Here is a 12,513-nt window from a genome sequence, read left to right as displayed (position 1 = left end):
AAATAGGTGGTCTCTTGGGAAAACAGTTATCAAATCACAAGTCTGTTCTAACAGCATTTCTAAATTAGATTTTATCAAATAATCAATTAAATAAATCAATTAAATTTAATAATATTCATCTATTAATAGTACTGAGGAGTGTTGAATAATCCAAATCACAGCACTGTGATATAACACTTAAAATATCATTCACTGTTGTATCTGTATTTATTTATTTTCTGTTTTATCATAAATATAATTGTAAATTGAGAATTATTGATTTATTTAAATTTATTTACTCACCTATTTCAACCATATATATATATATATATTCTCTCTCTTCTTTTCAATTTTTTTTTCTCAGTGTTTATAAACATTACTCACACTTCTTGTTTATTTTATATGATTTGCTTGAGTATTTGTTCACAATTTAATGTGGATATATACTTGTTTACAAAACTATTTAGAACTCTATCTCATGTTAACTTACAGAATTTTCAAAAATAACTATTTTCTGATCATTTTAATTATCTTTTGTTGTAAAACTTTATTTTTTGAATAATATATTTTGTAATCTTTTTAACTTTTTTAACTTTTTATATAATATTGTAAAATATTATTTTTTACTGTAAACTCATTCATTACTTTGATAGTATAGAATTTAATATAAATAGCAAATCATATTTTCATTTTTGTATAGAAAAAACAATTTATATTAAGAATGAAGATTATAATTGATTTAACAAAGGAAAACAAGTATACAGAAGAAATCATTGATCTCACATATGAAATCAATAACAACAGCAATAACAACAACATAAACAACAACATCATCCATATAAATCAATTCCAACTTAATTTAAAGAGGAATCTTATGATTTATATCACTGATTTGGAAGATTATATTTTCAACAAAATATTAGAAAATAAAAAAAATAAATTTTCAACATTAATTACATATTTTACTTTTTCGCGTCTCACCAGCAGATTCGAATGTAATTTATGTGAATGTTTCACAATTTCATTATCAAACAAAAAGGTTGGACATTGTGCAACCTCTCATATTAATGGTATGTTAATTCTTTTTTTAATAAATATTTAAGCTAATTCGAATCTATTTTCTGTTTTTCTTTTTTCCATATTTAGCATGTTGCCAACAATACCCAAATATAAACCTTTGAGTATATTGACAACACCACAGATGTGCATGCACTGCCACTGAAAATAAACATTAAAATAAATAAATTTAGATTATTTAACAATTATTCTTTATAACTGTGTTTAAACATTTTATTTATTATTGAATTTTCTTTATTATTTATTTGATAAATGTTTTATTTATTATATTTGTTTGTAAATATTAATTAAATATTAAATATTTTTAAATTAAATATTTTAAAATTTATTATTTATATTTGAGAGAATTTGTCATATTTAGGAGTATTGATGGGAACATCATCCTCACTCAAAATGATGGCTATCTCAGCCGGCCTGTGGCTGAACTGCTCAAACAATAAATAAACACGAACTGTAGGGTAATATCAAGCTCTACACCTTGACTATCAGTAATGGTAGTACAAGGATAATTTAAAAAAAAAAAAAAAAAAAAACAAATTCCATAAGACTTGACGTGTTTGGCAAAGTGGTAGAGCAAAACACCCCCTTGTCAAGTTGGTGAGTGGTTTTTTTGTGGACCGGAATCTCAGCGTACAGTAAAAATACTATTTTTTTGCCACTTACTATCAAACTAATAGATAGATATATATTTATTTGATCATTTTATTTTATTTTTTAAATTAATGTATATTTAGAAAGATCATAATTCAAACTTTAATTTAAATTAATTGTTAATCAGTTCAAACCAAATTTGGAATTTAATAAAATGTTTTTAAAAAAAAAAAAAATTTTTGAAAGTGACAATTATTTAGTATTGTTTGAAAACAAGATAATTATTTATTTTATTTTATTCTTTAAAAATAATAAATTTAATGCAATATTATATATATATTTATTATGTAGACCAGCTTACACTACATTTTGTGGTTGTTATTGTTGTTGATTGATCGGTTGGATCTGACATTTCTTATTCAAATAATAATTAATAATAATATAAAAATAATATTTTTTAAAAAAGTCTTTATATAATTTAAATTTAATTCTTATTTTATCTTTTGTTTATTTATTAATCTTTGTTCTAATAATCTAATTATTTCTTGTAATAGATTGAATGAATTGAATAAAACTGAATGAATCTTTAACGTCGCGTTAAACTCAATATATTCAAATTTTTGAGAAGCTTGACGGCTGAGTGTTGAATACTTAAATTCAGAAACAACAGATTCTAATTTAATTATTATTTCGATCTGTTGTTTTGAACTATTACTTATTTAGTTGATTTAATTAATTTAATTAACTATAATTGACTATTACTATATGTTGGCTGGTGTATATTATTAATGTTGATTGGCATTGCCTTTGGCGGCTACCTTATTGTCCTTAGACGGACAACAATCCTTCAAACTGTTCCATTCGTCTTGGATGGAATTTAGAAACAATCACTTCTCCAGGGTCATAACGGGCAATCCCATCCTTGCTGATCATGGTAGTCTGCCTTCTCTGAAGGAAATCTATTCTGTCCTATTCAACCACAAGTACTCCCGTATCCGCCGTACTGAAGGTCAACTAACCATCCAGATTGGTCACTCTTTGGTTCTCCAATCCTGGGAAATGTTTGGTGATGGTACCCAATACAAGCTGGAAAATACAGTCAAGAGAGCAGTCAGCCATTACACCAAATTTGGTACCAATTACCACAATCTTAACTTCAGAATAGCTAATTCAATCCCCCAAGTAGTCACTGTTGATTGCTCTGCAATAACTCGTAAATTTAAATCTGATTGGAATCTAAATCCTTATTTTTATAGTTTATAATTCAAATATTATTTTATTATAATATCTTTTTTTTTTTATTTTTCAAAAACAAAAATTTAAAATATCTGTAAAAAACAATTAATATTTATTAACTTTTTTTTTTTAGATTTTTTTTTATTTAATTTTTCTCAATATTGTTGTTATAAAAAAATTTAGAGCAAGAATGGAGCAGCCAAGACTACAGAGGCAGCACCCATGGCGAAAGCTTTCATGCTATTGGAAGCAGTGCTACCAGCGTGACAAGTGAGAGTGGTACCTCCATTGCAATCACCACAGTTTTCAGAGAGTGGAATACCATTGAGTTCATTTGAACAGGCATCCATTGAAGCATAGACTGTTCCAGAGACTACACCACCATCAATTGAGTCAATGTAATAGGCTCTTACAATTGGGACACCAGCGCAAACATCATTGAAAGTGCTATAAATTAATTAAATAATTCATATTATTATTTTAATTTAATTATTTATTTTCAAACAAATTAATTTTTAATTTTCGATACTTACTAACATTTACCCAATGGGACGGTTACACATTTAACAGTACCTGATGAACCACAATCTTGGACTGAACCATTTGAACACGGAGCACATAATTCAATTGAACTGGCAGAAGCACAGGCAATGAAAGCCAAAACTAAAAGAATTGCTGAGATTTTGAACATTTTATTTTATATGTTTTATTTATATATATCTAAATATTGTTTAATATTTTTTTATAATTGATATTGAATTGTTAGATGAATAATAATCTTCCAAAGTGTGTCTATTTATATTCATTCATTTAATTGCCTCATTTGGTTGAGGGATCCTTACGAAAAAATGAGGGATAAAAAATCAATTTTGCTTTTTTTTCATTTCTAAAGAAATCTAGTCTTTTTTTTTTTGAAAACTACGATGTTTTTTTGGAATCAAGGTTGAGCATGAGGAACACAAAAAAAAAAATAAAATAAATAATTTACATTCAAAAGACACAAAAAAAATTGTCTTTTGATCACTAAAAAGAATATGCACAACAAAAATATTTCAAAACCAACGCATTTCCAAAACAAGTGATTGTATGGTTTTATTAATATCTTTTTTTTGAAAAAATTGATAACATAAATGATCATCTGATTACAAAAAAATACAAATAAACAATTTGCATAATTTATGTCGACAAATTGAATCTCTAAAATAATAATTATACAATTTAATTTAATAAATAATATGTTTTTTTTTTTTTTTTATTTTATTTTATTTTTTAAACAAAAGCAAAGTTTGTCACAATAGGTTTGGTGATGAGGGAATGGGAGGTGGTTTGGAAAGAATGGAAAAAATAAAAGAATAATTACAAGATATTACAATCAACATTAGATTGAAGGTGTGGTGATGTGGTTTGATATTATAGTTATAGTTATTATTAGTTGTTGTTGTTATTGTTACTTTCTTTTGTTGTTGCTGTTATTATTATTATTTAAAATGAATATTATCATGACTAGATACAATTTAGTTGATATATTCTTATTATTATTATTATTGATTAATTAGTTAATAGTTATTATTATTTTGTTTTGTTTTGTTTGTTAGAAAAAAATCTATAGAAAATTATTTTTGGTTATTGGTTGGTTGTTGAAGTTGATGTTGTTGATGATGATGATGGTGAAGTTGGAAAAGAAGTTAGTGAATTTGATTTACCACCAAGACTTAGACTTTGTGCTCTTTCTCTTCTGGAAATCGATGCACTGTTCCAGCCATTAGAGGTCGATGAGTTTAGAGGCGAAGGTGAAGAAGATGAAGAAGATGGTGATGATGGAGGTGACGAAGATGAAGAAGAAAAACCACCACCAGACAATGACTTTATAGGCAGAATTAAATCGTCGATCATAGTTGCTCTCTCGATATTCTCCATGTTCAACGATCGTAGCAAACTCAAAGTCGAACTGAAAACCGTCAAATAATATCCACCTTCACCTCCCAATCGATCTGGATCACAAAGTTGCCAAAGATATTGATTGATAAACTCTAAATCTTTCACTCCCGAATTTACAACTACATAAATATAAATCTAAAAAAGATAATAGATAAATAGTATTAGTTAATAACATTAATAAATTAAATTAAATTTACAAAGCAACAATTTGAACTTACAGGTAAAAAATCATCAGCACTTAAAAACATATCTTGATTGATATTATTCAATTTCCTTTCGTAGTTTATATAGTTGTATATAGATCTTGCAGATGCTAATATACAATCTAGTTTTTGGTGTGGAATTTCTACGCGATCCAGTCCGTTGAGTTCGAGGATCGCCGACTTCCAGTTGCTCGGTGTGATGTATTCGTCTTTGATGCCAAAGAAATCCTGTGGTTTCGAGACGAGCTTTGAGATGTTCTCCTGGAGTGTCTGCTCGTCTTTGGCGACCTGCACTGAGAGCACCGAGTAAACGTGTCGGTAGAGTCGTAGGATGATGGTTTTCTCGAGATTGCGCTCAACCAGCGACGTCAGTGAGATGTCTTCGTCGCGGATATTGTTGGATTCGACCAGCAACTTTGAGAGCTGCGAGTTCTTGTCCGAGAGAACCGACTGTTTGGTATTGTCGATGAAGGTACGCAGTTGCATTATACAAGTACTCGGATTGTTTTTAGAGAGTACCGGAAAGTTGTTTACAAATGTTTGGATCTGTTTGCGCTCGGCCGACTGAGGATTCAGAGCGATACGGTCGATCTCTCCCTGGAGACGCTGCTCCTCTGTAGTTCCAAGAAGTTGTGACAGTTTAGTAGCTCGTTTCTGTTGTTGTCTTCCGCCACTGTTTGGGTTGGTGTTGTCGTCGAGGTGGTCGAGGTCGATGAGTGTGGCAGGTGGAGAGGACGACGACGACGAAACCGATGAGGAATCGGAACTGTCGAATGAGAGCGATCGTGAGATGCTGCTGTGATTGGAGGGGTTGTTGGAGGAGGAGGAGATGTTGTTGGCGGTGTCGGCCACCGGGATGGAGGGCGAGTGACTGAGCAGTCGCTTCTGATACTCCAGGGCAATGTCGAATCCGTTGCGCTTCTTGTCGGTGGAACGACGCAGCGCCAGACGACTGTTGATTTCCTGCACGATTTGATAGCCAATCGAAGATTTATATACATAGTGGTGGGTGGCGCCTTTGTACTCGAGGACAAACACCTCAGAGTCGCGCAGATAGATGGCGTTGACATCGTTGTAGCTGTAGAGACTGGAGACCATCTCGTTGCAACGCACATTGGCAATGCCGCGATTGGTCAGCTTCAGAACACGACGCTGATGCTTTCCCCACTGATTGATCTTTGTAACGTTGTATTGGAGTTCGGGCAGCGTCAGAAAGAGCTGTTCCGCCTCGGTGATCTCACGCTCGCGATCCACATCACAAGTGAACACCTGTGAAGTGTTGTCCTTGGTGAACAACGATAGTTTACTGATATCAGTCGATATTCCACTGATACTCGATTTCAGTGGATTAGATGGTAATGAATGTGATAACTTTGGATTCGAATGTGATGACGATGGTGATGATGAGTGTGCTATTGATAATGATGATGACGACGATGACGATGACGATGATGAAGATCCTCTGCTGTTGCTATTACTATGATCGTTGCTGTTGCTGATGCTATTACTGTTGTGGTGTAAAAGTATGGAGCTACTTCCAATGGCTATACCAGTTCGGCTGCATCGCAGTGATGAAGATGACGATGACGATGGTGTTGAAAATGCCGATGATGTTGACGATGGTAGAGTAGCCGTTGAATTCGACAGTGGCGATGATGGTAACGATGACATCAGAGGTGAGATATGTGCCGTATTTGGCACTGATGAAGATAATATTGGTGATGTTGTAGTCATACTCCTAACTTCTCTCTCTCTCTCTATTTCTATCCTAACTTAACTAACTAACTAATTGACTAACTTAACTATCACTCTTAATATATTATTTTAATTGAAACTGTTGTTGAATGTATTGTATGTATTAACTTAAATTTATTAAATTTGTTTAACCTGTAATGTTTGTTATAAAATTATTAGTTTATGTTTTGTTTATCTTTGATTTTATTTTATTTTTAATTTCTATTTCTATATTATATTATATGTTTTGTTTTAAAAACATTTCAAAACTATCTATCTATTTACAAATATAACACATTAAAAATCTTTAAAATACAACAATGACAACAGTAACGCCACACACAATTGATCACCACCAAAATTTTTAAAAATAATCAAATTAAAAAAATAAAAAATAAAAACAGAAGATTGAAAAATCTATCTTTTTTTTTTTTTTGTTAAATATATGTTTTTTGCAAAGAGTGTGTATGAAGATTTGATTGATTATATTAACGTATTATATATAAAGTGTTATATATATAATATTAAAGGATATATCTTTATGTATGCTTAATATTGTTATTATAATTATTATTACAAAGTAAAATACATTTTTATATGTTGTTATTTGTACAGTGTGAGTAAGAGTGAGAATATGGGGTTAGCCTTTAGGCTCTCCAATGAAATGAAATATTGCATTGTTTGTTTGTAATTTTTTTGTGGTTGTTTTTTTTTAAAAAAATAAATAATTATATATTAAGTTTAATTATGATTGTCATTGTTGGGCACAAGCACAAAGGCGATTTATTTTCATCATGATAAAAAAGCGTGGTGTGTTGATTTACTGATCATTGAATTATTATTATTAATCAATGGTAGTGGTGGTGTGTGACATCTAAATTGAGAAACTTGTAAGTTGAAAAAATGTAGATCCTTTGATGGTTGTGTACCTCCTATTTTTTTTTTGTAAAACTTTTGTTTTTTTTTTTTTATCCAAATTTGAATATCTACATTGATGATAAATAAATAACAACTGACAAAACAAGCACATCACTCCAATAAAGTGTAAAGTAAAGTACTGTAACTACTAAAATAGAAATAGAAAGTTTTCAAACAAAAACAAGCAAGCATGCTAAAGACTTTACTACTTGTTTTTTTTTTTTCCTTAATCTACCTAATCAATATTAAAAACTTGATAGCTATCGAATATGATGGCTATTGCAATAGGGAATGTTATAGTATGAGTCCATTGGATGATTTGTTTTTTTTTTTTTTTTGTTTCTTGTTATTATTGTTTCTCGTTGTTATTGTTCCTTTTGTATTTGTTGTAGTTATTGTTGTGTTGAAACTAATATTTTTTTTAAATATTTATTTATTTTAAAACACAAATATTTAGACACTAATACTTATAGATCTGCTTTAATTATTATTTTATCAATAAAACATATTTTATTCTTTCTACTTTAGAAGATAAAACCGTTCAATTGTGTATTATTATTATGATGTGGGTGTTAATGCTTTATTTATTTTATTTTATTTTTCATGAGGTGTGAGTTTCGAGTTTAAACTTTTGATCTAATGCTAAATTTGAATTGATTTTGATGTTGATATTTATGAATGCAAATAGCAACAACAACAACAAACAATAACACATTATTATTTGTTTGATCAATTTAAATGTATCATAAATATTAATCAATTCACACAATAAAGGTTTATAGAGCTAGAGAAATGTTGTGTGTGGTGTATTAATGCTGCAATGATTGTTTTAAAAGGAGGAGGTCGCGTACTTTTTTTTATTTTATTTTATAACCCTTTCTTTCTGTTTGTTAAACCAAATTAAGAAGTGAATCTATCTAATTATCTTTGTAATATTACACTGTTATTAATTTCTCTACTTCTACTTTTTTTTTGTTTTCTGCTACTTCTTCTATTGTTATTGTTATTGTTTTTTATTTATTTATTATTAATTTATTTTATTTTTTTCTATTAATTTATTTTCACTTTTAAATCTAAAAATTAAAATATCAAATTAATTTAATTAAAAAAATAATAGATATAAATAAAAAGCAATTAATTCAACAGAATTCAATTCTGTGTAACAATTGAGTTGAAGGCAAAAGCTTTTTTTTTTGTTTTCGATGTCTCTGAATGGGTAAGGTTGAAAATTGGTTCATCAAATTTTTTAAAATAATTTTGCAAAAACAAAAAACAAATCATTTAAAAAATAATATCTTTTACAGATTTTTGCAAACTTTAATTTATTTTTAAACCAGTTCATCAAAAAAAAAAAAAGAAAGCTATTTTTTTCTTTTTATTTCTTTTTTCTTTCTTTTTTTTTGGTTATTTTCATTCATTTAAAAAAAAAAAAAAAAAAAAATGTTGTTTGGGATAATAGAAAATTCATATTAAAAATAACATATTACGTGAAACGTTAAAATATTTATCACATTAATTATTGTTATTGGCTACATGATGATATGGCACATGAATGACATAAATAACGAGATATATGACATATGATTAACATTAACAACACCTAATCATATTCCTTTAAAACATTTATTACGTAAATCTGAATTTAAATCGTAACGCCAATTTATCCGAAGCAACATATAAATAAATTAACACACTAAAATAAAAATTATATACATAAATTACATCAAATAAATGTGGTGAAAAATGATCACAGAGACACGACAATCATTATTTTAAGCACTCCAATCAACAATAGTTTATCGTTAATTTTTGTTTAGTGTTCGTATTAATTATTTTTATGGTGTCGTTTAAGTGTGACAGATATTGATAATGACATATGTCCATTTAAAAAGTATATATATATATAAATATTATTTTGATTGGCAATAAAATTCATTTATTTATTTAGTGTATTGTACAAAATTGATCAATATGAAATAAATCAATCCATCATTCAATTTTGATTGGAACGATAAGTTAATGTTTTGAATTTTAAGTAAAAAGGATCATTGATTATTATAATAATGAAAATAGTTTGCATATTATCTGATGCTCCTATGAGATACAGTGCTATAATCTATTGATAATTGATCAACAGCAGATTAATTTTAAATCGAATAGATACTGTAAGATGTAGTTAAGTGTTGCAAATTAATAGAATTCTTTTTTTTGAGAATACAAACTTTATATTTGGAGTTTACATTAAAACTAACTAAAATGATTTGTCAGTTAACCAGTTGACTATAAATAAGGTAGGAAAACAATCTTTCTAATCATCAAATCAACAATTCAATTTAATTCTAAACTAAATACTAAACTCAAAACTAAAATGTTATACAGTAAGTTGAATTAATTAAAAAAACAATATATTTTCAGAAAAGGAACTAATAAACTAATCAAATTTACAATCAACTAATAAACAAAATATAGAATCACTCCAAAACTTGATGTCCTCTTCCTCCTCATCAATGACCAAGTCATTCTCTACTCAAACTGGTGTAGCTTCTGCTCAATCGAGTAACAACACTGCTCTTTTACACCTTAACCTTTCAGATGTTAATGTTTTGGACATCATTTATATCGATTATTTAACAGTTGACCTTTAAAAAATTATCTTTTGGAAATTCATACAGACTGTATCAATACTATCCATTAATTCACTAATTTAATCAATTTTTGAATTCATTCTTTTAAATAAATTTAAATTTACACCATTAAAAATACTATTTTTAGTAAAATTTTTATATTTCTAAAAGCTTTGTAGGGAACATCTAAAAATTAAATAGAAAAAGATTTTAGATTGAACTTCAACAAATCATTTAATTTTAAGAACAATGTTCTATTTAACAATTTTCCTTAAAATACCAAGATTCATAATAAATTCATTTGACTTTGTATTAATATAAAGGTTTGTGAATAAATAAATAAATAAATAATAAGAAATGATTTATTTGGATGCGCAATTATGGTCATCATGATCATCAATCGCTTTCGGAATCACTGTATTCACTACTACTATCACTACTGGAATAATCTTCAGTTTCGCTATAGTTACTGGTACAATCAGTTTCACTATAGTTACTGGTGCAATCCGTCTCACTCTCACTGACCTGCGAGAGGACGCTGTCAACATTGGGAACTGTGAGGTCATCAACACCAACGATGCCAATCGATTCCAACTTTTCATTTAGATTGTTCAACTCTGAAACATCAAATGCAAACTGTCCAAGATCTGAAAAACTGCAGTCAGGTGATTCCAACAGACTCTGTAGATTATCTTTTAGATCCTGAATATTTAAAGGATCATCAACAGAAATTTCGGGATTCTCTACTATTGAAAAATGTGTAACTTCTACTACTCTTGATGCTTCCTCAATGGCTTCTACTTTTGATTCTACTATAACATCTACTAATGGTGATGGTGGTAGTTCCACCGTTGATTCTAATACAATTACAGATTGTTCTATCTCTACCTCCACAGCTACCTCTCCTTCTGTCTCTGCTTGTTTTTCTTCTTCTTTGACTACAGCTTCTTCAACTACAGCTTCTTCTTCTTCTTCTTCATTTTCTTGTTGTTCCAACATGAATGATCTATAAATATTTACTTTATCGACAATATCAATTGTCTTTTTCAGAATATACAACCTGGTTTGTGATGCGGCAGGTGTCGGTATATCTTCAACTGGCATAGCATTGACCATATCATAGTACTTCTTTGCCATATCACTCGAGAAAAACAATATCTCCAAGTGTTCCATGAAAATATCGCCACTATACAATCCGTATTTGAATCCAGACGACAGCAAGTGAAAATGATTCTGTACCAAATTGTGGAGAGATGCAGCTATATCAAAAGCGGGATCCACTCCAGTTGTTGTTGTTTCACTTTGTTGTTCCATTTGATTGATTTCACATTGATCACTATGATTTATTTTATTATTATTATTATTATTTACAGTTATTATTTTTTGTTCTACATCATCTATAAATTGTTTTTCTGATGATTGTTCAAGTTGTTGCTGTTCTTTATCATCTATTATTTGTTGAATTCCAACTTTTTCCACTTGAACTACTACCTCTACTTCCTCCGCTTCTTCATCGGTACTGTAGTCATCTGAATCATACTCTGAGGAATCATCGACTGTATAGGTATCCGTGTAAGTGTCACTCTCAGAGTATTCGGAATAGGAGGTATACTCTGAGTCTGTATATGACAAATCCTCATCGTCAGACGACGAATCTGAAGGTGGTGCAACTAACTTTGACTCTGAAAAAACATCGGCCAGTTTATCGTGTTTAATTAGAAACGATGTTGTGGTTGAAGGCGTCGATGCCGGAGTCATAGTCAATCCCGACAACAAATTTTTTTCACCACTATTTTTTTTATTTTTAATTAATTAAGTAATCAATTATTGAAAAACAAAAAAACACCAATTTGTGTTGTTTTTGTTCAAATATTCCAAAATAGGATAGTGATATTTACTTACTTTTTGATTGGTATCATATTTTTATAAAATTAGTAAAATAAATAGTAAAAATAAATAAATAGTATATAAATAGTTTTTATAAAGTTATAAATAAATATAATATTCAGTGAAGATGTTTTGGATGATGTAGTAATTAGTGTATTATTATTGTTGATCTATGAGACAACTATAATTAATAAATTTAATTAAAAATAAATAAATAAATAAATAATATTATATATATATATAAAATCGAGATTGAACAAACTGACTCTGAAAGATCACATGTGATTTAAATATGATTTTTGTAACTGGTGGGTTTCAGATTTGTG

General features: G+C 28.8%; 7 protein-coding genes across 7 annotated transcripts; 4 read left to right on the top strand and 3 right to left on the bottom strand.

The window, feature by feature from the left end:
* Window positions 1–679: 679 nt before the first annotated feature.
* On the top strand, window positions 680–1,500 carry PPL_03639 (uncharacterized protein; the record flags this gene model as incomplete). Its single annotated transcript, XM_020574564.1, has 2 exons — window positions 680–1,049; window positions 1,400–1,500. Coding segments are annotated over 2 exons (471 nt in total), but the record flags the coding sequence as incomplete, so codon positions are not given.
* A 1,562-nt stretch (window positions 1,501–3,062) lies between these two features.
* On the bottom strand, window positions 3,063–3,574 carry PPL_03638 (uncharacterized protein; the record flags this gene model as incomplete). Its single annotated transcript, XM_020574563.1, has 2 exons — window positions 3,063–3,330; window positions 3,417–3,574. The coding sequence occupies 2 exons, from the start codon at window positions 3,572–3,574 to the stop codon at window positions 3,063–3,065; spliced, it is 426 nt and encodes a 141-aa protein (XP_020435605.1).
* Window positions 3,575–4,506: 932 nt separating this feature from the next.
* On the bottom strand, window positions 4,507–6,025 carry PPL_03637 (vacuolar sorting protein 9 domain-containing protein; the record flags this gene model as incomplete). The annotated part of the gene is made up of 3 exons (XM_020574562.1): window positions 4,507–4,956; window positions 5,019–5,134; window positions 5,662–6,025. 3 exons carry the CDS (start codon window positions 6,023–6,025, stop codon window positions 4,507–4,509), a joined length of 930 nt encoding a protein of 309 aa, XP_020435604.1.
* A 56-nt stretch (window positions 6,026–6,081) lies between these two features.
* On the top strand, window positions 6,082–6,507 carry PPL_03636 (uncharacterized protein; the record flags this gene model as incomplete). The annotated part of the gene is made up of 2 exons (XM_020574561.1): window positions 6,082–6,098; window positions 6,222–6,507. 2 exons carry the CDS (start codon window positions 6,082–6,084, stop codon window positions 6,505–6,507), a joined length of 303 nt encoding a protein of 100 aa, XP_020435603.1.
* Window positions 6,508–6,564: 57 nt separating this feature from the next.
* On the top strand, window positions 6,565–9,527 carry PPL_03635 (uncharacterized protein; the record flags this gene model as incomplete). The annotated part of the gene is made up of 4 exons (XM_020574560.1): window positions 6,565–6,750; window positions 7,937–7,975; window positions 8,451–8,473; window positions 9,494–9,527. The coding sequence occupies 4 exons, from the start codon at window positions 6,565–6,567 to the stop codon at window positions 9,525–9,527; spliced, it is 282 nt and encodes a 93-aa protein (XP_020435602.1).
* Window positions 9,528–10,044: 517 nt separating this feature from the next.
* Window positions 10,045–10,321, top strand: PPL_03634 (uncharacterized protein; the record flags this gene model as incomplete). The annotated part of the gene is made up of 2 exons (XM_020574559.1): window positions 10,045–10,054; window positions 10,146–10,321. The coding sequence occupies 2 exons, from the start codon at window positions 10,045–10,047 to the stop codon at window positions 10,319–10,321; spliced, it is 186 nt and encodes a 61-aa protein (XP_020435601.1).
* A 375-nt stretch (window positions 10,322–10,696) lies between these two features.
* Window positions 10,697–12,219, bottom strand: PPL_03633 (uncharacterized protein; the record flags this gene model as incomplete). The annotated part of the gene is made up of 2 exons (XM_020574558.1): window positions 10,697–12,089; window positions 12,203–12,219. 2 exons carry the CDS (start codon window positions 12,217–12,219, stop codon window positions 10,697–10,699), a joined length of 1,410 nt encoding a protein of 469 aa, XP_020435600.1.
* Between the last annotated feature and the right edge of the window lie 294 nt (window positions 12,220–12,513).

This window comes from Heterostelium album, assembly GCF_000004825.1.
Source record: "Heterostelium album PN500 unplaced genomic scaffold PPL_contig6, whole genome shotgun sequence".
In the NCBI taxonomy this organism is placed as follows: domain Eukaryota; phylum Evosea; class Eumycetozoa; order Acytosteliales; family Acytosteliaceae; genus Heterostelium; species Heterostelium album.
This window is presented reverse-complemented; position numbering and strand designations above follow the sequence as displayed.